General features: G+C 30.5%; 3 protein-coding genes across 3 annotated transcripts in view; 2 read left to right on the top strand and 1 right to left on the bottom strand.

The window, feature by feature from the left end:
* LOC132727879 (dynein axonemal heavy chain 3-like) overlaps positions 1 to 11,380 on the top strand; it is a 77,732-nt gene extending 66,352 nt beyond the window's left edge. The window contains 12 exon segments of the mRNA XM_060713468.1: positions 435 to 592; positions 829 to 1,196; positions 1,637 to 1,844; positions 4,964 to 5,070; positions 5,556 to 5,699; positions 6,094 to 6,257; positions 6,952 to 7,105; positions 8,536 to 8,664; positions 8,995 to 9,260; positions 9,553 to 9,641; positions 9,987 to 10,108; positions 10,878 to 11,380. Coding sequence (XP_060569451.1) covers positions 435 to 592; positions 829 to 1,196; positions 1,637 to 1,844; positions 4,964 to 5,070; positions 5,556 to 5,699; positions 6,094 to 6,257; positions 6,952 to 7,105; positions 8,536 to 8,664; positions 8,995 to 9,260; positions 9,553 to 9,641; positions 9,987 to 10,108; positions 10,878 to 11,174 — 2,206 coding nt within the window. The 3' untranslated portion in view covers positions 11,175 to 11,380.
* Positions 11,381 to 14,516: 3,136 nt separating this feature from the next.
* LOC132727859 (uncharacterized) lies at positions 14,517 to 18,483 on the bottom strand. Its single transcript, XM_060713447.1, has 3 exons — positions 18,324 to 18,483; positions 17,621 to 17,785; positions 14,517 to 16,982 (listed from the first exon to the last, which is right to left on the bottom strand). The coding sequence occupies exons 1-3, from the start codon at positions 18,385 to 18,387 to the stop codon at positions 16,768 to 16,770; spliced, it is 444 nt and encodes a 147-aa protein (XP_060569430.1). The 5' UTR covers positions 18,388 to 18,483; the 3' UTR covers positions 14,517 to 16,767.
* A 1,613-nt stretch (positions 18,484 to 20,096) lies between these two features.
* On the top strand, positions 20,097 to 25,829 carry LOC132727873 (uncharacterized). Its single transcript, XM_060713462.1, has 3 exons — positions 20,097 to 20,254; positions 23,368 to 23,499; positions 23,995 to 25,829. Exons 1-3 carry the CDS (start codon positions 20,194 to 20,196, stop codon positions 24,231 to 24,233), a joined length of 432 nt encoding a protein of 143 aa, XP_060569445.1. The 5' UTR covers positions 20,097 to 20,193; the 3' UTR covers positions 24,234 to 25,829.
* The last annotated feature ends 342 nt before the right edge of the window (positions 25,830 to 26,171 follow it).

Raw genomic sequence — 26,171 nt, 5'->3', positions numbered from 1 at the left:
TTTTTAACAGATGAGCGTTAACACTGCATATGGTGCTCTTGTTTTATTTTATCATTTAGTAGACATGGTGAGGAGTTTGCTGAAGAAGTTAAAGCTTGTTTCTAGATTAAATTATTTTGAGATAGAAATAAGAAAAATCAGTCATAAATCATAAGTGATATCTTACTTTTTTACGTTTTACTTTCTTATTTTTTTTTCTTTAACTTGTTTTGCATGATACGAACATATCTTTTGAGCATTAAAGATAGTACATAAAAAAAATTAAAAAATGAATTCTGAAATAGCATTTTAATTTACACATATTTTGTTTTCTCATGTTTCTGTTTATTCAAAGAAAAGTGGAAGGAATAGCTAGTATTCCCCACCTTCATGTCTTTAAAGATTTCTTTTTTTTTCTCAAATGTTTTAATATTTGTTGTTTTTGTCACTTATAGAGGAAGAGTAGATGAAGATGTCTGGAGATTTTTACTGACAGGAGGCGTGGCTTTAGATAATCCCCACCCTAATCCTGCCCCTGAATGGTTCAGTGACAAGTCTTGGGGTGAAACTGTGAGAGCATCAAATTTACCAGCACTCAAAGGATTCTATAATCGTATGATACTTTTTTTTATCAGTACTTATTTTAATATTGTTTTTTATTTGACTTCCATTCTATAGTTATTTATAAATTATTTTATCCTGGAATCTTGTCCACCAATTTTATGTAGTACATATTTATCTTGTTCATATATATGGACACTTGCCCACCAATTTCATGTGGTACATTTCAATAATGATGGTTTGTTTATGTTCAGATATACCATTCTTATTGTCACTTTTATATTGCAGATGTCAGTGACAATATTAAAGAATGGAAGAAAATGTATGACTCCCCCACACCACATACAGAAAAATACCCTAGCCCATTTGATGTTCTACAAGGCATGGACAAGATGGTCATACTTCGTTGTTTCCGACCAGACAAGATGGTACCAGCTGTACAGGACTTTATCATCAACAATCTAGGTCAGACCTACATAGAACCACCAACATTTGATCTAGCTGGATCATTCGTAGACTCAAATTGCTGTGCTCCACTGATCTTTGTGCTCTCTCCAGGTGCAGATCCCATGGCTGCTCTGTTGAAGTTTGCTGAAGACAGGGGTTTCAGTCAAGCAAAGGGAGAAGTTCAGACAATTTCTCTTGGACAGGGACAGGTAAACTTTTCAGCATAGTATTAGTAAATAATTTATTATGTCCCTTTGCTATTAGATAATTCTTTGTTTTTTCCTAACAAATGACAAAATTTAATAAGTCAGCTATCCAATTACATGTGTAGTTCTATCTGAATCCCAAATTAATGATCAGGTTTGTAATTTTTTTATTACAAGGACTTCAGACTGGGAGACTTAAAATGTTTGTATGAAGATGGAACATGTCATAAATCAAATAATAACAAAAATAGTGTTGTTATAAAATTCTAACTTTCACTGTGATAAAGAATATTGATGAAATAAAAGAGTGAAGCTGAGGTCATGCATTTAATTGACATTATATAGCATTTTTGACGTTTTAAGTATATATGTGATATATTGTTAGCTTTCTTAATTGTTTACTTCATTAAACAAGAATAATGAATTGATATGATATATAACAGGGACCTATAGCAGCTAAGATGATAGAGAAGGCTATCAAGGATGGTACATGGGTTGTACTACAGAACTGTCACTTGGCAACCAGCTGGATGCCGAAACTTGAGAAAATCTGTGAGGAGGTTATACGGCCTGAAGAGACCAATGAGAAGTTCAGGCTCTGGCTTACCAGTTACCCGTCTGACCAGTTCCCGGTCTCTATCCTGCAGAACGGTAGGTTTAATCCCCATAAAACATGTGACACTTTACAAAAGATTCTAACTTTTCTAGTGGTGATGAACTGTATATAAATTCATATTTATCTAACAAAAAAATGAGCTTAGGTACTACATGACCATTTATATGATCAGATTGATAAATTTCTTATAATGTTTTGATATATTTTGAAAAATGGTTTAAGTTAGCTAAGTTGACAGTAATTTTATTTCAAAATGGTAAAGAAAGAACATTAAAGTGATTTGGATTGCTAATGGATATTTTAAATACATTCAGTTTTTGAAAAGGATATTACTTCCAGCAACTGTGATTAGTTCATCCAGTTAATTTAACTTTTAACCTGCAAGAACTGAAAGTTAGTGGTCTTTGCCACAAGTATAGAGCCAGGCCAGACTGCACATCCATGCAGTGTGACCAGGCTATATACTGTTGACTGACTAACTTTAAATTTTCATCTTATTACCAAAATTAATAATGGACTGTTCCAAAAATGGAAACTGGACAAGTCCATTCAATAAATTCAAGTTTAAGGGTTAAACAAATCCATCTTTTTATGGGTTTTCAATTATATCATATTAGTTTGATTTATTCATCTTGTTTTCTATCAAATCTTTTACTTGGAATGCTACAGAACTTAGTATGTTCTATCTGCACATTATTTGTTGTTGATTTAGAATATTTTGAGCTGTGTCAAGGAATAAGTTGCCATATGATATGAAAAAATTAATGTGTTTCTAGTTTTATAATATTGTATGAAACAAAAGGCATGGCATTTCTTTGAAACAGTTCAACTAGGCATTGTGCAATGTAATAATTTGGTCATTCTCTCAATGCAAGAGCAGCACTGCTTTTTGTAAAACATGTGCTTGTCATCAGGCGAATCTTGTCTTGCTATTAGGCTATTAGATATTTTAAAGTTGGAGGAAATAATATGCATTTTCAAGATTTCAAGTAGTTGTTAGCAACAATATAACCAAAAGTTGGTTTTATACAATATGCTTGTGTTTCTAGAAAATTAACTTTTATATTGTTCAACATTGTCATTAATTTATGTTGTATACACATAGAATAGAATTCTATTGTAAAATGACAGATAGATAAAGTCACAGGTAAACGTTGCGTGGCCATGACTTACACTATACCCCCGTTCCCCCTCTACAACCCAAAACCCTAAAAAAAAAAATTATGAAAAAAAAAAAAATTTTATGACTAAAATATTATAAATGTATTTTACTCTACTTTCATTTTGCATAGAAATATCACTAGCATCTCAATTATCAGCGCATATATTCATCAATTTTTCACCAATCTTAACAATCTTGGTCTCAAATCTTAGATAAATAAATACTCTTTAAGAAAACAACACTGGCACCTTCGCTGATTATACGTAGCAAGAAATATCCAAGCCAAACTGTCAACAAATGAAACTCGGAAGAGATCTGATTGCACCGTTTCGGTAAAACTCTCACGAGTAAAACACACTAAATTCACCGTGAAAGAATATTTCTTTGTATTGCGTATTTAAATATGATAAAATTAAGTTATTATTTGTAATAATTGTTCAATCAAAGCATCATATGAAACTATAACGCACCTTTTTTCCTACATGTCAAATTCTCAATCCAAAATGAAAGTAAATTGGCACAGCAGAGTTGTTACCCTTTAAGTATTTTCATTGGTCCGAGGTTTTCCTGTGACCAATGAAATACTCCATTTGAAAACAATCTGCAGGCCCATTTTACTTTCATTTGGAATGAGAATTTGACATATAGGAAAAAAGGTGCGTTATAGTTTCATAAGATGCTTTGATTGAACAATTATTATAAATAATAACTTAATTTTATCATATTTAAATACGCAATACAAAGAAATATTCTTTCACGGTGAATTTAGTGTGTTTTACTCGTGAGAGTTTTACCGAAACGGTGCAATCAGATCTCTTCCGAGTTTCATTTGTTGACAGTTTGGGCTTGGATATTTCTTGCTACGTATAATCAGCGAAGGTGCCAGTGTTGTTTTCTTAAAGAGTATTTATTTATCTAAGATTTGAGACCAAGATTGTTAAGATTGGTGAAAAATTGATGAATATATGCGCTGATAATTGAGATGCTAGTGATATTTCTATGCAAAATGAAAGTAGAGTAAAATACCTTTATAATATATTAGTCATAAATTTTTTTTTTTTTTTATAATTTTTTTTTTAGGGTTTTGGGTTGTAGAGGGGGAACGGGGGTATAGTGTAAGTCATGGCCACGCAACGTTTACCTGTGGATAAAGTAAGCAGCTAGAGTATTTATTATGACATTTGACCTTTGTGACTGTACTAATGACAGGATACCCATCAGCATCTGCTTTGTGTGGGGCAAGCTTGTACAAAACAATTTATTAAATCAAAAGTAAATGTTTTTTCCTGATCTTATATTTTGTAAGGGTTATAATGTTGATGGTATGTGAGAAATCATATAAGAAACAACAGTTGTATATTGTTGCAAAGAGTATATTGTGATAAGTAAGGCTATTAATGTAAGATATTTGTCTCAAAATGTGTTGTTTGTAAGTCTTAAGGCATGTCTTAATAATATTAGATAATTATATTTTAATCTAGACAAGATTGATGTTTGGTTAAAAAAATACTAGCAGACAATCAAGGGTTGTTTCCCCTTATATGGTATAAAAAATATACAAACTTCATTTTACATCAAGGTTGTTTCCCTTTATCTTGTTAGGAAAATATATAAAATACATGTAGCTTATTTGATTTTATGACATACCAGAAACCTTAAATACATAGTAATCTAACTTCTTGCATATATATATATATATAATATATATATATATATATAATATATATATATATATATATAAACTCCTGTGAGTTCATATTTTGAAGTTTAAGTGCACATGGCAAAAAAAATGCATGTACAATGTATAAATTAAACACCCGTCTACTTTAAGGTAATTAATTTTTAAAGGTTTAGGGTCTTTGCAAAGAGACTGTAATTATTAACTCATAAGTGTAATAAACTACAGTTGAACCTGTAAGGCCATGAACAATTTATAACAGCCCAGCATTAAGAAAAAAAAATCTAAAACATATTTATTTGCTATTTTTTAAGGTGTGAAAATGACCAATGAACCACCTAAGGGACTGAAATCCAACCTGCTGAGATCTTTCCTCAATGACCCCATCTCTGATCCTAACTTCTTTAATGGGTGTAACAAGGTAAGTGTTTCATCAATTAATTATCTGTGTATGTAAGTTTTTATAACCACACATCATAATTTGTTTTCTTTAATGAAGCTTTATCAGTGGTAAGCTATTTTCAATGGTATAAAATGCACTTTTTATGCTTTCCATTATGAGCCAGAAGACAACGTTAGTTGTATTATGGTGTGGTGCTTGTCCTTCCATCTTTGTGTCTGTCTATCTGTTAGCCACAACAGTGGCTTTTTAGTTGTGCTGTCTTCATACTAAGAAGAATGGTCATGGCCAGTCAATGAATCCTATTGATTTTGGTAACACTTAGTGGAAAATCCTTATCTGCTCAATAACAAGGTTTAAATTTGCAGACTGGCCTGGCTCTACACTTGTGGCACAGGAAAAAAACAACATTATTTTTGCTAATGTCTGGGGAGTTAATGTATTTCAGCAATGAAATAGTTTTATAGATATGGATACATATTAACTTTTTTTCTTTCATTTTTCAGCCTCATCGTTTCCACAAGATGTTGATGGGACTGTGTTTCTTCCATGGTATGGTGCAGGAAAGACGTAAATTTGGACCACTTGGATGGAATATCCCATATGAGTTTAATGAGTCAGATCTTAGAATCAGTCTCAGGCAGATGCTTGTAAGTCACAGGCTTGATAATAGACATTTGAACAATAAACTTAAGTTACTATAAAGATATAAAAACTATATCTATTTTATGTGTAAACAAAATGTTTTAATTATTTCTTTTACATTTTTTGGTAAAATATTATTGGCATGATCCATGCAATAGCTGAAATCTGTATTCATACTAAAGGTGGTCTTATTTTAATAAAAAATGAGAAACTAGTTTACAATGTTAAAAGGGAAACACATGATATAAAACATCATATGTATTAACCTTTTTGGTTGTAATTTGACAATGGTCTAAGGGGAGGTGAAATCGAAGGCTTTAGCAATCTTTATAACAGCATTAAATTTGACAGTTCTAAGGATGAAAAAGTATCGTTTAAACATGAAATGTGTGTTTATAGATGTTCCTGAATGATTATGAAGAGCTCCCGTTACCTGCGTTAGTGTATCTGACAGGAGAGTGTAATTATGGAGGTCGTGTAACAGACGACAAGGACAGACGTCTGCTTGTCTCATTACTGAGTATCTTCTTCCGTAGAGATATTGTTGATGATGATAACTACAGGTAATATACAAAGTATAACACCTAGATTCCTGTACTCATTGTCCTTATCATATCTTTCATTTAAAACTACAAGTCTGCTGAAATATTAAAATGAACTTGACAGTAAGAGTACTAAAATTCAGTAGTCAACTGGATATAACCTGTTCATACTGCACAGGTTTGTAGGCTGACCTAGGTCTACACGTGACAGGTGACATACACAAGTCATTATTGTAGCAAATACGTACATGTACATTGAATCAAAACAAATCTTTGGTTTAAAATTGAGATATATCTAATTGGCTTATTTTGTAGAAATTTAGTTCAGTTTACAGAATTCTCTTATCTTTGTGAGATGTAGCAAAGTTTGACATTACTAGCCTTTTTGATGTGTTTTTTAGTTGTTTGACCTTTGAATAAGCTGTCTATACAACAGTATAAACTGTCATCATTTTCACAGATATACATACACTCTATTAAACTCCATGTCATTTTCAATACATCATGAAAAGTTATTTTCAGAACTGAGTGTCTGTATGAACAAGACTCCATCATTGTAAATATAAATATTTGTCTGCATATAGTGTATGATTTATAGATAAATTTCCTTGGTATTTCAACAACTGTAAAATAAATATTATTTACTAATACCACTCTAGTAAATATGGTTGTAAAGTGGCCACAATGTTAACATAACATGCTATTTATATTATAGGTTCTCAGAGAGTGGACTATACTATGCACCACCAGAATCAGCATACCAGTCATATATAGATTATCTGAGATCTCTACCACTTAATCCAAGTCCAGAGGTGTTTGGTCTCCATGACAATGCTGATATTACCAAAGACAACCAAGAAACACACATTGTATGTTATATGTTTACTTCAGAATAGAACTTTTCATTATTATTTCTTGTCTTGCATGCATTACATGATCCTAGGCATCATATTTATTACATGTTTAAGCAGAGACATAGATAACCTCTACGGTGTACGGACATAATCCCCTTCGGACAAAATCCCCTTCATGTATTTTTGTATATCCGGACATAATCCCCTTCATGGGTGGACATAATCCCCTTCATGTGTGAAATTTTGAAGTGGACAAAATCCCCTTCATAAAATTGCTACCTAGGACAAAATCCCCCTCAGAGGAATTTTCGGTTTATAAAGTGGGTATGAGAGCAACATACTGCATTATGCTGTGTAGTAAATATCTTAATGTATAAATAAGTAGAAATTATTTCAGCAGAAAAGCACATTCAATTAGCAACATTTAAATCACATTAAAATTGCTGTGTTAAAGCATTCATAACAATCAATCAAGTAGTGCAGTGATCTTGGTTTGATTAAATTATCACTCTTTCATCAATAGAAATTGTAACAATGAATAGTATATATCATTTAGAATTATCAACTTATACAATCAATGAAACAATTATTGGCTAATAAAAATGTTTTTCATACTAATCAATTTAATACAATTAAAGAAATTGCCTAATCAAATATGTGTTAGCCAGTTGATAATTTACCATAATTTTAATGAAAACTTCTAAACTAAATAAAGGATAACTATTGATACATAATTATAAATAAAAAACAAAAGTTCATTATTCATAAATTTTTAGGAAGTATAATAATACATTATTCATCAATTTTTATGGAGCGTAATAATACATTTAAGAAACCTATGAAACAAGGGGATTTTGTCCGGGTAGTGAAGGGGATTTTGTCCAGCCTTGCAAAAAAATGAAGGGGATTATGTCCACCCATGAAGGGGATTTTGTCTGGGTAGGTGAAGGGGATTTTGTCCGAAGGGGATTATGTCTGACATTCTAACCTCTACATCTCTGGTTTAAGCCATGATTTACATCATAAAGGGCAGCCCACATGTTATAATTGCAGTCCATTAACAGGTTCAATTAAATCTAGACTTTAAACATATTCTGCTTTACTGTGTTTAACAACCTTTAGCATTTTACATTCACCATTTATTACTCTTTATCATTTTACTAGGAAAAAGTCATTGTTTAAACTTGGCATATATACAACTTACTATACAGTTTTCATTGTTATCAATGCAATTGTCATAACAGTATTTATGATATGCTCTGTAGTTTGCCTGTAGCCATGTAGATACAGACTATGTGAAAATAGATGTAATATTCACACAGAAATTGCTCTAGGCTATATCCGTTTGACAGTGTGCTATAAATAAAAAATAAACTTAATGTAAACTGTGAATGATATACTACTGTCAGGGGATATGTTATTTTGACACTTTTCTTTTATTTCAGCTGTTTGAAAGTATTCTTTTGACATTACCAAGACAGTCAGGCAAGGGAGGTAAATCTGCTGGAGATGTCATACAAGATTTATCTGCTGATATTCTTGGAAAGATGCCCCCAGACTATGATCTTGAAATGGTTAGTTTGTATAAAAAGACCTACAAAAGGTTTAGAATTGTATCAAAATTATGTGTAAAAAAGGCAATTCAACATTTACTGCATGACATAAACTCTTTGTCAATGATATTTTTTCTTATAAAAGAAAGTCAGTGAAATAAACATACCAGTATGAATTTTTTAATGTCACTACAAATGTCACAGTGGTTTAGCATCTATACAAAAATCATTTAGGAGGTTATGAACAATACTTTAATTATAATATAAGGCTTTAGCGGAAACAAATTCTTGTGTTGTCTTTATTGTTATAAAAATTCAGGTGAATGAAAATATTCTGTTATGTTTGCACAGGTTATCAAGAAGTACCCAGTTGTCTACGATGAGTCCATGAACACTGTACTTAGACAGGAGCTGATCCGATTTAACCGCCTCATATCGGTGGTGCGAGCTTCACTTGTGAACTTACAGAAGGCCATTAAAGGTCTGGTGGTGATGTCAGCTGAACTAGAGGAAGTGTTCACCAGCATGATGAACGGAAAAGTTCCTGCTGTATGGGCAGCCAAGTCTTACCCCTCCTTGAAACCACTTGGTAGTTATGTAACAGACTTGTTAGCTAGGTATAATATTTCTTCTTATTTTTCTTCTTATTTTCCTTCTATATAAAAACACTATATTGGTGAAAAAATATAAAAGATAAAATCAAGCTTTTTTACCAATAGAATCTTGTTAACAATGAAGTTTCTTCTTAATTTGGATTTGTTTGAATAACTGGTAGGGGATAAAAAACTTGAGTTTTTTGTATATGCCTTTTTTTGTCAGTGCCCATGCCTCCATTGTCATTGTTAAGTTTAAACACATTTCTGTTTGTTTTGTTGTAATTCATTCAGTAATACTAATGTGTTATTTCAGGTTGAAGTTTTTCAAAGATTGGATAGAGCATGGTGCTCCAGACACATTCTGGTTGTCAGGATTCTATTTCACACAGTCTTTCCTTACTGGTATGTTCTCTTTCACAGGGTTATATAAGTCATGAATCATTATCTGTATAGCCTTTCCACTAGTATTTAGCACAGCCTAACTATACATTTGTCTGGGTCTATACTGCTGGCTGGCCAGCTACTAATTATCATTGTAGTATTCTTAACATTAATAAGACAAGTAATCTGTTTCAAAATGTAACATGGACAAGTCCTTAAAGGAAATTCAGTCATAAAAGGATTTATTCCTTGGCTTGTTTTTCATAATAACAGTTTCTTTTATATCCAAACTCTTATTGAAAATGAATGCATTTCTTTTATTTTTAGCTAGATTTAATTGAAACTAAATATTGATAAAATTTACAGGTGTGGCTCAGAATTATGCCAGAAAATACACAATTCCCATAGACACAGTTGGCTTTGAGTTTGAGATGAAGGGAGACGACAGAGAAGGAATGACAAAACCAGAAGATGGTGCTCTCATTTATGTAAGCTTTCTTTTTTCAAGTTTTATAATTAATACTCATATTTTCTACTTTTATTACATTCTTTCTTATTTTCATTAGTCATGAAGTAAAGTTGTTTGCAAAGTTGTAAACCAATAGTTTTCTTTGAGATTACATTTGCTCAAGTTGTTTCAAAACATGATTTCATTTCAGAAAAGATACAAATGGTTAACAAAGTAATATAAGTATGCTATCATTGGATGACATGAACTGATCTTTTTGTGCAAATTTTTATTCTATTTATAAATAAAAAGAGGATATTGAATGAGTGTAAGTTCAATACTGAATTTATTGCACAAGTTGAATGAAATTATATTATGCGAGCCTTTGGCGAGCATAATATTATTTTATTCAACGAGTGCAATAAATTCAGTAATGAACTTACACAAACTTAATATTCTATTTATCACATACCCAAAATAAAGACCGTTTAAAGTGAAATAAGAGTTATTTTTCATTGACGCGCCACGCCTATAGTATAACGCTAACATTTAGCGCGTCTTTACACTATGTTTGTATAACACTAATGACGTCACGTCAAAATATATGCACAGCTGTGCAATACCATATTTACGGAGTCGCAAAATCGGCACGGGTGTGTGATAAAATAAATAACTTCATGAATTAAAAAAAATACACTATGATTACCAGAATTGATTTTTTTTATGGTCTTTTTAAAAAAATACAGACTGCTCATACAGTTTAAAAACCAAGATATAACCCATTTAAAATGTTGTTTCTTTTTCTTCAGGGTCTCTTTTTAGAAGGTACTCGTTGGGATAGAGAAAAACAATTTTTGGGTGAGTCACTCCCAAAGATTTTGTTTGATCCTATGCCACTTATGTTATTCAAGCCCAATGAGATGTCCAAATTTGCCCAGAAGCCAATTTACAAATGCCCAGTCTACAAGACGACAGCTCGACGAGGTGTACTGTCCACAACTGGTCATTCTACAAACTTTGTGCTGTATATTGAGATTCCGTCTGACAAGCCCCAATCTCATTGGATAAACAGAGGAGTAGCTGCTCTATGTCAGCTGGATGATTAAACTGACTTTAAAGCTTCTGGAAGATATTGAACACTTACTATCAACTTTCTGTTGAAAGAAATATTTATTAAAGACTTTTTAACTAATGTTTGAATGAAACTTGTATAATATATGCATTGCATTTTTTTCTCTAAAAGATTTTTGCGGAAAATTTCAGTACTGATTAACATTCCTGAATAAATTTCTGATATGACTTTGTAAATGCATTATATAATTTGTTATTTCTAAGCCGTCCATGTGATTTTTTAGCTGTTGATAAATCTCCGTCCTATAATTTATTATTTTAAATCTGAAATCATTTCCCCTTTTATGCCAAATCTCAAGTGTGAACATTACTGTGCTATTTTTTTTTTATTGTGTGTGCTGTACAGTAGAAGAGATCAGCCTCTGTTTTAAGATAAATTTCCCATTACCTCATATTCATACAAAGTATGTGTATTTGTTCATTTTTTTTAAATCAAGTTTATCAATAGAATGTTTTAGTTATAGAAGTGCCTTATTGTTTTAAGGAACAAAAAATGGATGTAGTGTTTTAAAAAAAGATTTGGCCAATATTGATTTTAGTCAAAAGCTTATAGCTTGTTTTCAGTAAATACGTATTTGTTTGCATTTGTGATAATGAAATTAAAAGAGGAAAATTATTTTCTATAATTGATGAATATTAGTGTCATATTTTCCCTGTCATGAATCTAAAAAAATTTTGGTTGGAAAATAGTGGGTAAATATGATTACAGATTTAGAAAGTTATTAATTTAGTATGAAGTATTGTTAGTGAAGGTGTTTATCAGTATATTGTCTGTAAAACAACAAGATCAAAGTATGTGCCCATATCTTATAAACTTTATGATGGTATTATTTGATAAAACAATAATTTATTTGTTGTATTTGACCATGCACTGAGTTATTTCCTGTAATATTGACGATTTTACACTGTATTGTTGATTTTGTGTTGAAAATAATTGTAATTTATACATGCAACGTTTTCTATTATTATATGCCAAAGTTTACTTTTTGAATTCTTTATTTGTTATATCATTGTCTGTGATAAATATTTTTATACAAGTATTGTGGTTTATTTTTGTTACTGTGTTGATGAGTCTAGAAAATTATGATGATTATAGATAGAGGTTTGTGGGCATGATGTATACACAATGTTATAGACATCATGAAGACAGGAATGGTTCAATATCAAGACAGGAATGGTTCCTGGCTTTTGAGTAACAGACAATATCAAGACAGGAATGGTTCCTGGCTTTTGAGTAACAGACATTATCAAGACATGAATGGCCCCTGATTAAAGGAATATGCTTATCATAATTTTCTAGCTTATAACAACAAGTATTTTATCTTGAATTCCAGTATTGCTGTAGATTTAGCTTTACATGTTACTTACATGTTGTATTACAAAATAACTTATCAGTTTAAACATGTTAACACATATTGTTTTCTAATAAAAAAAAACAAGTGACAAGAAATGCTTTAATTAGTCTAGTTATTACAGTTTAAAAAAATGGCATTTAGATTTAAAAAATCAAAGTGTGATTCTTATGATCTTTTTTTCAAATTATCAATTATAGAGAAAATTGGACCAGTAATTTCTTAATTGTTATTGAAAAGTTGTATACTTGTATCAGAAGTTAACATAGATTATAATAAAGACAATGTTTAGCTTGTAACTGTTAAATATTGTGTCAGGTATAGGCATTTGAAAATTGTACATAATCCTGTAATTGTTATCTTTCTGTGATAAAATAAAAGTATGTGTAAATCATAAAAAAAAACGTTGCTGTTTGTTTACTTTAAACCCTTTACTTTGTTGATTTATTCATGTTAAAACAGTGACTGATGGGTGGTGTCATCTTTTAATTTATGTACAGTATATAATATTGTCTACAAAAGTCATTTAAGCTGTTTAATAGTTTCCTGTAGAGACTTTTTATCGAGTTTGCTCGAAGTTTGTTGATAGCAATGAAGAACCTCTAGACGTTTGAAATGCCTTAAAATGCTTTTTCCATGACCTATTCATCATTGGTTTTCTATGACCTTGCCTTAACATTCAGATTGTGTCATATCCAAACATAGGTTTTCTTTCATGTTAGCTTAAATGAATGTGGCTAGCCTCTTTAAAAGTGTATAAAGCTATAAATATACAAAATAATTGTACAAAATACCAATTCGAAAGAAATACAAAATCTATGTTTATTTCTTTAAGAGGGAATGGTAAATGCAAGAAATCATTGCTGAACAGTTAAAACCCTTCTAAAATAGCAGCATACAGGTACATGTATTCTGTTCTGAAACATTTATTCTGTTTACATGTGATTATTGGTAAATGGAAGTTGTTATATTTTTTTGTTAAAAATCTTTGGAGAATCCATCATAAGATTATGGCAAAAAAATAACTTTACTAACTTTTAATTTTATTAAAATATTTCAGAAGAGACAGCTGTATACCCTCCAAGTCCTTGTGTTAAGTCTGTTAACAATATATACTTAAAGCTGCATGCCTCCAGATGAGACAAAATATTTCAAGAAAATCTAACTTGAGAAAAATGTATCGAGGTTTTATGAAAAGTAAAAAAACTGAAGATAAAATGATTTCAATGCTTCTTGCGATAAATGACCGAATTTTCAATAATTTTCTACATATTTCTACTGCGTTACTAACGCTGTAAGGGCTAATTTTGCATATTTTGACCACTTTGATAATTTACATGGGTTGTGTTGTTTGCAATGTGCATATTATTTTCTTTGTCAGCTTCACAATATTTACTTTTTAATACATTTTCAAAATTTTCATGAAAATTAGCTGGAATCTGGAGGCGTGCTGTTTTTATCTACAATTCTGCATGGATAAAAAGTACTGAACAATACTTAAAAGGGTAGAAAAACATTTTTCCAATGAGCACTATCTTTAGTCATTATTTAATCAGACAATCTAAATTACTGGTATTAGCATTTAGTTTAATAGCTTTAAGACCTGTTTTGGGCTGCCTGTAAGAATTTCATTATTCCAAAAATTAAGCCAGCAATCAGGTCTAGCAAGACTATTTGTATGCTCTTTATATTAAACCTTCAAACATACAAGTCTTTTTGGGTAGGTTTAAAGTCACATAAAGGTCACAAGACAACTTTCCTGCTTAAATGGTGGATGGTGGAAGAAAACAAGAAGTGTCCCCTATTCATTATTTCAGACACAAGCATTTAAACCACCAGTTTGCTAATCAGATAGCTTCAACATGATTGTAGGAATCCAAATATCTGATTCAAACCTATAACAATGACATTTAGCAAGAAGTCTCTCGACCTTGCCCACCACCTCGAAATAAAACAATACACATGTTTCTTTATACAGTTTATTGTTATGTATAAAAATGGCTATAATACAAGAATGAAATATAGACTAAGCATGGAATGTCTTTGCAGAATATAAGCAACTTGGATAGCATGAATTTACTAAAAATATATATTTCAGAACAAGTTTATTGAAAAGTTTTAATTAACATATAATTTATGGAATGAACAAGTTAGGCCTTAGCTCTCACAACCATAGAAGGCTACAAAACTGATAAGAAGTGATAATTCATCTTATTAACATTGATTTACTTAAAATTTCTGTTTAATTGTAGTCCTTATTTCCATACAACTTTATTATTTTTTTAGGAAAAATATAGGCTTTTCTCCATCGGAAATTGTAAAAAAAATGATATTTTTCTTTTTGAAACATTTAAATAATCTTTTTGTTTATCTGTATTTTCTTAATTATTGTCAAGTGATAGTTGAAAACATGTGATTATTTCTACTGGTTTGTCATGCCATCAAATTTAATTTTTACACAGGTCTGTCTTAAATGGAATTCATTGTAAATTAATCATTGATTCTTAATCTACATAAATTGTATAAATGATATGAAATATATATAAAGGTTACATAATTATCTGTATATTTACAATCATGTTCAACACATTCTGTGCACTATTATAAAAAAAATATATATATTTACATCATACAAAATATTTACATACTGTAACAGATATGTACAGATTTGATATGTAATTGATATATTGGTGGAACAACCAATTTGTTTATTAAAACATATTATAACATATATAACACATTTATGTCCATTTACTTCACTTGCAACTCTTTGCCCATACATTCATTACATACACTCGCCTCAGCATTTTCTCATCACATAATCGGAAAGTTTCTTGTTAACAAAATATCAAGATACTTAAGAAATAGATACCGTTTTTCTTTTCTTTCTTAAATTTTTAATACCGGGAAGTCAAAGTCATGGATTTTGACTTCCCCGGTTATAGAAAACAATTAAAAAATATATAAATTTCTATACCCATCAGTAGGTCATTTGCTTTGTTATTTATCATATCAACTGAAGAACTTAAAGCGAAACAATGTTTTGATAAACTGTGTTGGTTTGTGATCTTTTTATTCTTTACCTGTATATCAGTGAAATTTTCAGTGTCATTTCTAGTTGGACGCTGCTATTTTTAATGTAACTCAATGATAATAGGTAGGGTATTCCAATAACTTTTTGGCTCAAAAATAACTGTCTTGAAAACATAAGCTGTGCATGAAATACTGAATAACTTTAAAACGAAAAATGTAAAATTAAATGAATGATTTTTTTTTTATCTGACTTCCCTGTACATAGGCTTTGTCTACTTTTATATTAGGTTATATACCATATCATAATATCATGCTGATTCATAAAGGAATTTATCAACTTCCATGAAATAAAAAACTTATTGTAACCTATCAACAAAGTCTTCAGGAAGAAATTATTCCAGACATGTGGTCAACAATTATGCATTATCATTTGGTCAACAATTATGCATTATCATTCCCATTCATAACCAAACAATACATTTAACACTTGTTAAAACATTCATACAAAAACAAAACCTTGCATAGATCAATTCTAGATTAATTTTTAAAATCAAAAACATTAATTATCAAGCCACAATGTTTACACTCCCTGATTTATACTTGATTCTCCATATGAATGTATCATATGTATCAACAGGTATTTACATACAGAATATCATATAAATGCTTCTATCAAATTAGTGTACACTTATATATATATATTATATAACGGGGGAAATCAACTTAATTAAGTTGGCTGATAAACATAAAATTCAGTGTTTATTATTACAATCAATCTAAACAAATAACTATTAATATGGTGACCTTTGCAATAACTTTATTGTATTATAAGTAATTTAAATTCCCCTACATTTGCATCTTTTTTATTTACACTTTTTAACACTATATATTTAACTGAGTGCTACATTCTGAAAAAAAATTAAGTCATAAAGCTACATTGACATTTTACCTGGAATGTAAACATGGTAAAAACATGCTTGATAAAATACTTGACTTGCCAATAACCATGCAGAGAACTTAACATTGATTAAAAGGCTGATGAAACATCTTCGCTGCATGTTTTTGCATTTCGCTGCATGTTTTTGCATGGAATGTATTGATATTATATGAATTGTTCTAAATATAAAGGCAAGGAATATTCTTGTAGCATTCAAACAGTTTGACACAGAAATTAAGAAATCTATCACAAGAATTGCTTCAATAAAACACCAAAAGCAGCAAGAATAGATGCAAGAACAACATTGACTCTAATTCCAGATGATCCATTACAACCATCACTTTCACAGTAACAAGTGTTCTTAAACACCCCCACATTATCCCAGGACCATCTACACCCCCATGCCACACCCTGATCTGTTCTTGAGGCACATCTTCGTGTAACTTTGATCCAGGCACCGACTGTAACAGAACAAAAATGTTACTCAAAACTTTTTCAATAAATTAATAAATGTAAATAATATAAATGACACACAATAAGATAAATGACAGAATTAAGGCTTATAAATAAAATGCTCTTAGCCTTGTGATATATTTACACAAACTGGTAGCAACCTTTCACTTTATCTTTAATTGTTTAATTCTTTTAATTCAGTGGTTTAATACAAATATAAATTTCTTATAAAATTTACCTTTCTTTCAAATACTATTTGTCATATTAAGAAAATATACATTTTAAATCAATATTTTTGCACAAGTTTATAAATTATGATGCTAAATATGTTAAATAGACTTTCAATCTGGACAAAACCAATCATCAAATTTAGGCAAATTACCATAAAATTATGTACTTGATGAATAGTGAACAGTGCAAACCATTATCAGACTGCACAGAGGTGCCGTGCCGACTGATCCAGGTCTGCTCTGTTCCCTATTCAATCAGTATATACTTTGAAATTTCCCAATACATTATAAATGCTTTTTGTTCAGGTTATAATATGTCTGCAGTGTGGTTGCATGGGATACTAAGAATCTGTTGCTGTCAGCAGGCTAAAGGTTAGATTGACAATTTCATTATGATTAATCTCAATATCACTCACATCCTGGGCTTTCTTGATAAATCTTCACACAGAACTGTCCTGGTGTGTTAGCTTCAAAACTATTACAATCTACCATAGCATTGATAGACGTGTCAAATGGTGTTTCCTGGGGACAGAGGTCGGTGTTCTCATTACTGTCACACTGGTAGCACTGAATAGCATAGCCTGGAAAATAAATCAATGCAAAGAGTATTGTTTACACCTTAACAATTTATCAAACTGAAAAGCATAATAATTATATATAATTAACCTGCAAATAATTTCTGGACCTGGACTATTTAGGTCTGTTAACTGTTACATTTACTTGACTATCTTCTTAATTGTTAAACATACAATAAAATTTGTATTATAGATTTGCTTCATAATGTTTACATTTTCGTTTTCATAATACCTGTTGAACGGCCTTAATCAAATTGTCTCCCCTTCAATGTTTACCGACACAGGTATATAAATTTAAATTATTAATTTCATAGTTATACATGTAAAAGCGTAAATATATCTGTTATACGATTTAATAAAGGCACTTAGATCATAAATGAATAAGTTCAATTATCTTTAATTTTCAATCTTGAAAAGAGGAAATGAGTGACTCAGGATAAACGTCTCTCAGGTAAAAGTGTAACTAAGCGATAAGGCCGATAGTGGGAAATAATATTGAGTAAGGTTATAAACATATATATCCATATATGACTCAAATACCAACCTTTTCTTACTAATAGCAGAAAACTCAGCAAAACAGGTATGAATGTTGTTTTTAACTTCGCCATTTTGGCGGATGTCGTTTACCTTGGTGGCGCTGCACACCTGAGCTCATTTACATGTAAGATTAATTAACCTGGTCACGTGACCGGTGTGCAGGTAAAGATGTTTGATCCGGGTTGGTTTAAAGCGCCTGCGCAAATGTAGAGGTTCTTAAAGGTTACACATTATTTTTTAAAATAACAGGTAATAAACTGTCGGTTAAGCAGAGGATCAATCGAATTAAATTAAAGATAAAATAGATTTGGTTTTAATACACACGAGTTCACGCTTAGGTAAATAATAGAAACCTGAAGCATTGGAATTTAGTTTTTTAACTCTTACAAGTTATATAATACATTGTGAATTTTCCGTGCAAAATAAATTTTTTAATTAAAATAGTCATACTTATATACACATATAGGTCAAGTAATTAAGGCGCTGAGGCCATGCAATAGCCTAAAAAAACACATAAAATCTGAAAATCGATTATGGATAAACTGGAAAAATGAAAACGGGAAAAACGAAGAAGATAATAATGAAAATAAAATGAAAAACGATATTATATATATGCGAGTCATAGCCCGTTTAAGGTCTTATAAATTTGCACAATAAAAAGGATTATTCTTGGAAACTAGAGTGACCGAATAATCTATAAAAAAAATGCACATAAGCTTTTGGTTAGAACGATCCCAAATGGTATAGAAAAACTCGAAAATGTATTTTCTGTCCGATATAATGTCAAAAAGAAAACATACTTTAAATTAGATTACCGAAGTATGAATCTGGTTACATTATATAAGGACACTTTTTGTATGTATGGAATAAAGATCGACTCTTTTTAAAAAAATGTGAGCCTGCTGATTTAAATCTGGCATGCATTATTAAAAAAATTACATTTTGAATTAGTCTTTTAAACGAAAACAAACATTGTAATGCAATTGAAGGTCTTCTTCAAAACTTGGCATCTGCGAAAGCTGAAAAAAAAAACAACTAAAAGTAGCAAAAATTATCTATCGAGAACATTAGTTAGTCGTTAGAGTTTATAAAGTCGCACTCGCTCCTTTGTATACAGGAGAAAGATGAGAAAATGTTAATCATGTTTAAATTTTAAGGTTAATTTTGCAGAGTACAGTACTATATATATATATATAGTCTATAGTAGACCCAATACGTATTTGTAATTAAGGCTGCAGCCAAAATATTCTAAGAAAATTAAATTTGAAAAAAATGTACTGAGATTTAAAGAAATGTACACATGTTCAAATTAAAAGCATTTAAGTTCCATTTTATATGCGATTTTTGACCAAAATTGCAATAATATATTTTTTTTCACATTTCTACTGCGTTACTTACGCGGTAAGAGCGCCATTTTTGCATAGATGGGCTGTAAATGCCATTTGCAATGTGTAAATTATTTTCTTTGTCCACTTCACAATATTTTACTTTTCAATATTACATTTTCAAAATTTTCATAAAAATCAGCAATCGGAATCTGCATGGAGGCATGCTGCTTTAAGTTAATTTCACCTAAATATTACATTTGTACTAATTTTAATATCTAAATAGCTCAAGTATATGATCTTAAGCAGGTCATTTTATTTCACATGTTGAAATAATTTATAGACCCCTAGCTATATATTTCAAGAATGTGCTCAGTATATGCACTGCCATAGAGAATTTCGCAATATTACCGGCATTTCGAAATCATCCCTTAAGCGCCTCTTTGACGTCACGCTTGTCCAATTCGCCATTTTGCGCATGCGTGACGCTTACACTGTCCTCTACGATTGGTTTGTGACCTCCATCAGAAAGAGTTTTTACACACAGTGAAAATGAAGTGGCTTTTTGCATGTTTGATCGGAGCTGTTGCTCTTTTTATGGTGTTGGATCAAGGTAATAAAATGTTTTATTTTCATTTTCAACATTTTATTTCTAAATATATACGCTAATTAACCTTATCATGAAGTTTTTCAAGACTATTAGCAGCAGCCATGTAATCGTCGATGCGAACCGGCAGACTAAAAATGGTTTGACTGCAATTGTTTAAAGTTTTATATCGTAAACATGATAAATGTTTCATTTCATGTTCTATTCTGTGTTTGTGTATTTTTATGCCGAGATGGTTGTCTATTGATAAAAACGTTGTCCAATTCGGACACAACAAACATAACTGGACTATCCTGTTAGTTGTGCCTACGATGTTACATTCCTGTTCATCTAGTTTAGATCTAATTCATAATTATTAACTGTTTCATTTAAATTTTAAAATGATTTTGTGATTTAATGACCGACCGTTAAATATTATATGAATACAGTAATGGAATCGTCGTGTTCGTTTTACCTGAACAGGTTAGGATGTTATTGGCCTTGGGCCAAATAGATCCGAGGTCAAAATTTGACAAAGAGACTATCATCCAGTGTGCAATAGACCATTAAAGGCTTTAACAACTGTCAATATTATGTAATTATATCTATCATGTCCAAAGGGGTCCAGTAGTCTTGTGAATAACAATGGTCATCTACAAATAATTTCTAACCACCTTGGTTACCTACTGTAGCCAAGATTAAAATATTCATAGTTATATCTTTACGATTTTTCGAAGTAATAGAATCTATATACTGGTCGGAGAGATAACTCGGACGCATAGATAACCCTGACACTTGATAAACATAATTTTTATAACTTTGTTTTTCAATAAAAAAGCATATGATCACCTAGTAGTATAGGAGCAGGACAGAATGTAATGATTTTTTTGTAAGTTGGTAAACTTTTTAATATTTTTCAAATAGCCAAAACTTTTCGTTGTCAAAAACTGCTTCAAAACGTTCTTTTTACTAAATTACAATGAGGTGGATAGAAATGTATTGACCACAGGCCCCTGACTTAGGAAAGATTTTTAAAAATTGTTTTTACGTCAACAAAAAATACATAAAACATATAAGATGTAAATGCTGATTTTCCTGTCATTTTTTACTTAAAAATTTAAGTGTCTACTTTATCTACTGTTGAGGGGTAAAAATATCATGTTTTATCCAGTGTGCAATAGACCATAAAAGGCTTTAACAACTGTCAATATTATGTAATTATATCTATCATGTCCAAAGGGGTCCAGTAGTCTTGTGAATAACAATGGTCATCTACAAATAATTTCTAAACACCTTTGTTACCTACTGTAGCCAAGATTAAAATATTCAGTTATATCTTTACTATTTTTCGAAGTAATAGAATCTAAATTTCGAGCTTTATTTTATGGGGGGTTGCAAGAAAATGGAGGAGAGAGAGAATTGAATTGCTATAATATTTGTTAATTGTGTGTGTACTGAAATATTGAAATGTAATCTTAAAAGTTTACATTATAATTGAAAATACTGCAGTTAAATAAGGTCCTTAAAATTTGATATCTAGTATTTAAAGCTTGAATTACAATACAATGGAGAAAAGAAACATTAAGTATAAAAAGGCAAAAACCTGAACATTGTCCTTAATTTATTGACAAGTATTATTTATAGAGCAACAAAGCAACTGACAAAAATAAATGTTCATGAAAATGTCATGACATTGCCTTACTATGACAATATCTTCATTCACTGAAACAGTGATAGGACAGACATAGCCTGGGGGATTTTGTGGTCTACTGCACTAACATTTGTATTTCATAAAATGAAAGGAAACTGTCATATGAATTGTGAATTAATGAGTTTCTTTAGTATGCTTACATTGCTACATTTGTCTTATTAACATGACATAAGAGATAATATTTATTTAACAGGAAATTTAAACTGAAATTCTTACTTCCATATTTTAATTTTGATGATTTTCATAAAAAGTACTCTAGTATGTCACAGTCAGTGCACAATCTTGGAATGAATACTATTGCAATCATTTACATTATTCTTGTATTGTGTGTTGTTTATTTGTTGATAAACACTGTTATCAATGTTAATATTATATTTAACTGTTAGCCTGTTACAAACAAAAGTGATTTAACTTTGTCGCCAGTAAAGACCAGGTCAGTCTGTATCTCTGTGCAGTCTAACCAAGGTCCAGACTCCTTACTGTTGGTAGCTCTCAATTTTTGTACATACTTTGATATTGAAATCCCTTAAACATCAAATCATTGAATGGACTCACTGTTTCAATATCAGAGCAGGATAAAGCCAGCCAGCATATCAGAGCCATCTGATAATTGTCTGCACTGTTCGGTATTGAGTTGCTAATATTTTCAGATTTTACCTAAAATGATGTATGGTTTGTCTAGATAGTAGTGTGATGTACAACTCCATTTAATGTGTTAAAGGTGTGGTAAGGGTTAATTGATAAATTTGCCACAAAATAAGACAACAAAATACTAGTACTTGAATTGTTTTGTTTTTTGTGTGTATGATATGAAATATTTGTACATGATATTCATAATTCAATGTAACACATTTGATTATGCATATTGCTAAGTGGATATTTTAGAGGATTTATTATGTATAGAAAATTGTTTTGACATTTCTAATGTTGGTATGTAACAAACAGTCAAACAGTGGTTGAAATAAGCACTAGCCTGACAAGATTTTCAAGGCTAGACTAGTAGTGGAAAATTCCCATTTTACAACGAAATTGCATAGTTTATATTAGTTAATTCTTATTTCAAAAACTGAGAATAACATATGAATCAAGATAAAATTGATGAAACACTTGCAGACTATCATTTATGATTAAGTTGTTCTAATATGGTCAGTCTATAAATACACATGTTTGAACACAGTTCAGTGAAGTAAAGATTAAAGTTGCGACTATTTTCAAATTGAATGACCAAATTTGACATTTAAATTAAATGGGAATAATAGAATGATATTTTATCTTGTAATGCAGGTAGTTTTGATGTGGAAAAAAACCCACCTAAACTGGATGATATATCATATTGTTTTCTTTTATAAATTGGTGCATTTAGAACATGGTATTCATTTTAAACAAATACGTAACTCATCACTTACACATAATTTTTCTTGTTTTTCAGGTGTTGCCAGAAAATGCTACGTTTGTAATTCTTACTTCCAGAAGACATGTGGTGACTGGTTTGATAACCGAACATACAACCTTGAAGAATGTGGAGAAGGTGTAACTATGTGTAGAAAGATTGTACAAGAAGGTATTAATGTTACTGCTCTCAAAATCTACACCATCTTGCTATATAATGAAAATGTAGCGTTAGCTTTAATTAAAATTAAGCTTGCATATATTAGTGAGGTTTAATTATATGATGCATAAATTAGCAATGCAAATTATAATGGAGATTTCCTGATTACTGTATTCATTAATGATTTATGTTTTAGGTTTTATCAGGGCGTAATTTACTGAAAACTAGATGAACACTTTAGTTTTTGAAAAAATTATGCCTTGTATTGATCAAAGACCAAAAAAAGTTAGACTGTCCGTCTGTCAATCTTGACCAGAGAATAAGTTGATATAGTGTTCATTTAACGCTTCTGCTCCAACTGCCTTTATTTTTTGACTGGTGCGCTTTGAAATACATTGATGAATTTGCAGATTTGATAGAGTTCTAAATATTGAATGTTTGTGCAGATAAACTGCCAAAGTTATTGAAAGAGTTTGTTTTAAACATTTTTTTGTGTGTATTTTATAGTGTACTACAATGATGAGTGGAATGTACGGTACATTAGACAGTGTGCACCGTCTGGTGAGGTAGGAGAAGATGAAGGTCGCCAGTGCATGGAACGTACCGGAACATACCGAGTTAAGATGCGTTACTGCCACTGTGATAACCAGGACGGATGTAACGGAGCTGAATCAGTGAATATACCAATGTTAACCATGTTATTACCGGCACTTACAACTATTGGACTCCTCTATAGAAAATTGTAACATCGATTATGATTGTCACTTTTGTATGTTTCCATTATGATGATGATGTATGTTTTAAGATCTATGCAACAATGTAGTTTGGCATATTGGAATTGATCTTCAGAAAAATTATTAATAATTTAGAACAAGGGAAAAAAATCAAATGAGTCTACTTGCATATAATTTATAGTGACATTGTAAGAAGTAAGATTTAACTTAAAGAAATAAAAGAAATAACTAAATGGATTTATATATAGAATATTGAACAAATGGTCATACACATGTATTTGTGATGCTTATGTTTTCAAAGCTCAAAGTTCTCATGCATGCATCTTGTGCGAATCACAAAAATACACTGATAAATGCAATAAGTTTTTTTTTCTTTTTCAAAAATGTATTCATCCCTCGTACATTCCTTTTTTATCATTGAGTCGATCAGGGTTTGATATATAACTGATTTCATCTTGAATGAGTGACCTTCTTTCAACCTAGTATACTATGATGATACTATCTATGAGGTGCCATTAGATTTTTATGTTGATTTCTTTTTCTTCTTTTTTGGATTGCACATTTTCAGAAATCTTATTTTTTTTTAAGATCTGTCATTATTTGCTTTATAATAATTTTATTGTGTTCATGAGTGTAATCATTTTATGTTGCCAGCACAGTTGATGTTACATTTGCTTATCATAGGTATGACTGACTGGTTGAAATACTCAAAAAACATTTCTTTATCTGAATTTGTTGTGCAACAATGATAGATTTATATGTAGTTTGCTGTATTACAAGGATTTTTATGTCATAACTCTAATCTTAACACTTGTGTAAACATCTTAAACTATAATGCTATGTTTCTAAATTTGGTTGTGTCAATTTAACATGTTACCTCTTAGGTTTTTGTTGAAATAAGGACACCATAAGTCATCCAGAAACTAGGTCAATTGGTTTTGGATTGTAAATCAAGATATTGATAACCATAAAAGTTGTTTATAGTTAGTCGTTTTTACATTTTACAGTATGAATGACTTGTATCAGGGAAAAGAATTGTTTGTATTTGTTCATGTATACAGAATATTGAAAGTATCACTTTAAGTGGTTTGAACAGAAATATAGTTTCCCAGTGCTTGAAGTATATTTTGATTTAAGAGAGTATGCTATATTTAGGTATGGATCTACTTTTAGATTAAGATAATAAGTTAAGTGACTGCTAGGCCATTAAATAATTGTCCCACTTGTTGAAGGGATCAATAGGATGTATGTGAAACATTTTTATTGTATTTGTTCAGAGTTGATATCTTCATTATTCTGTGTATATTGGCTTTACTTAGGGAGTGAATGTGCAATACATGTGTGTAATGTGTGACTGATGTGTGTGTCCTGTATGGTCCCTGTCTAGCTGTGCAGACATAAACCATGAAAAATGGGTGTGGTTTGTGTGTAGCTTTAGTTTGTAAGTCAAGAATTTTAAATGTGAATATGTAATCTATATGGTTTTATACACAGAAATTACGTCCATGGTATTTTGTAACTTTTAGGGAGGTAAAGAATAATCAACAAGTATTGCAAAATATAGAATATAAGAGTTTTAACAGTAATTGCTTGTGATGAAATATAAATCGAAATTGAATAAAAATACAATATAGGCATTGGTATATTTGAGAAAGTACTAGTAAAGAGTTAAAATGTTTGGATCATTGTAGTGCAAGGCAGGCACACTTTAATAGTAATTCAAGCCAGTAACCAATCTGATGAATCCTGTGTGTAAAAACTTTTACTGTTCTATTTTTGAAATAATAAAACAAACACTTTTCTTATTTATTTTTAAAAATTGCTTGAATAACAAACAATGCTTAATATACCAGTAGTCAGACAATATTTTAAAGATATAAACACATATAACATTTTGTGTATTACACAATTATTGTTTTTATCACCAAAGTAATTTTGGTATATAATTGT

The sequence above is a fragment of the Ruditapes philippinarum genome, unplaced genomic scaffold (assembly GCF_026571515.1).
Source record: "Ruditapes philippinarum isolate M1 unplaced genomic scaffold, ASM2657151v2 ctg84_1_1_1_1, whole genome shotgun sequence".
In the NCBI taxonomy this organism is placed as follows: domain Eukaryota; kingdom Metazoa; phylum Mollusca; class Bivalvia; order Venerida; family Veneridae; genus Ruditapes; species Ruditapes philippinarum.
The sequence above is the reverse complement of the archived record's forward strand: the minus strand, read 5'-3'. Positions and strand labels throughout refer to the sequence as shown.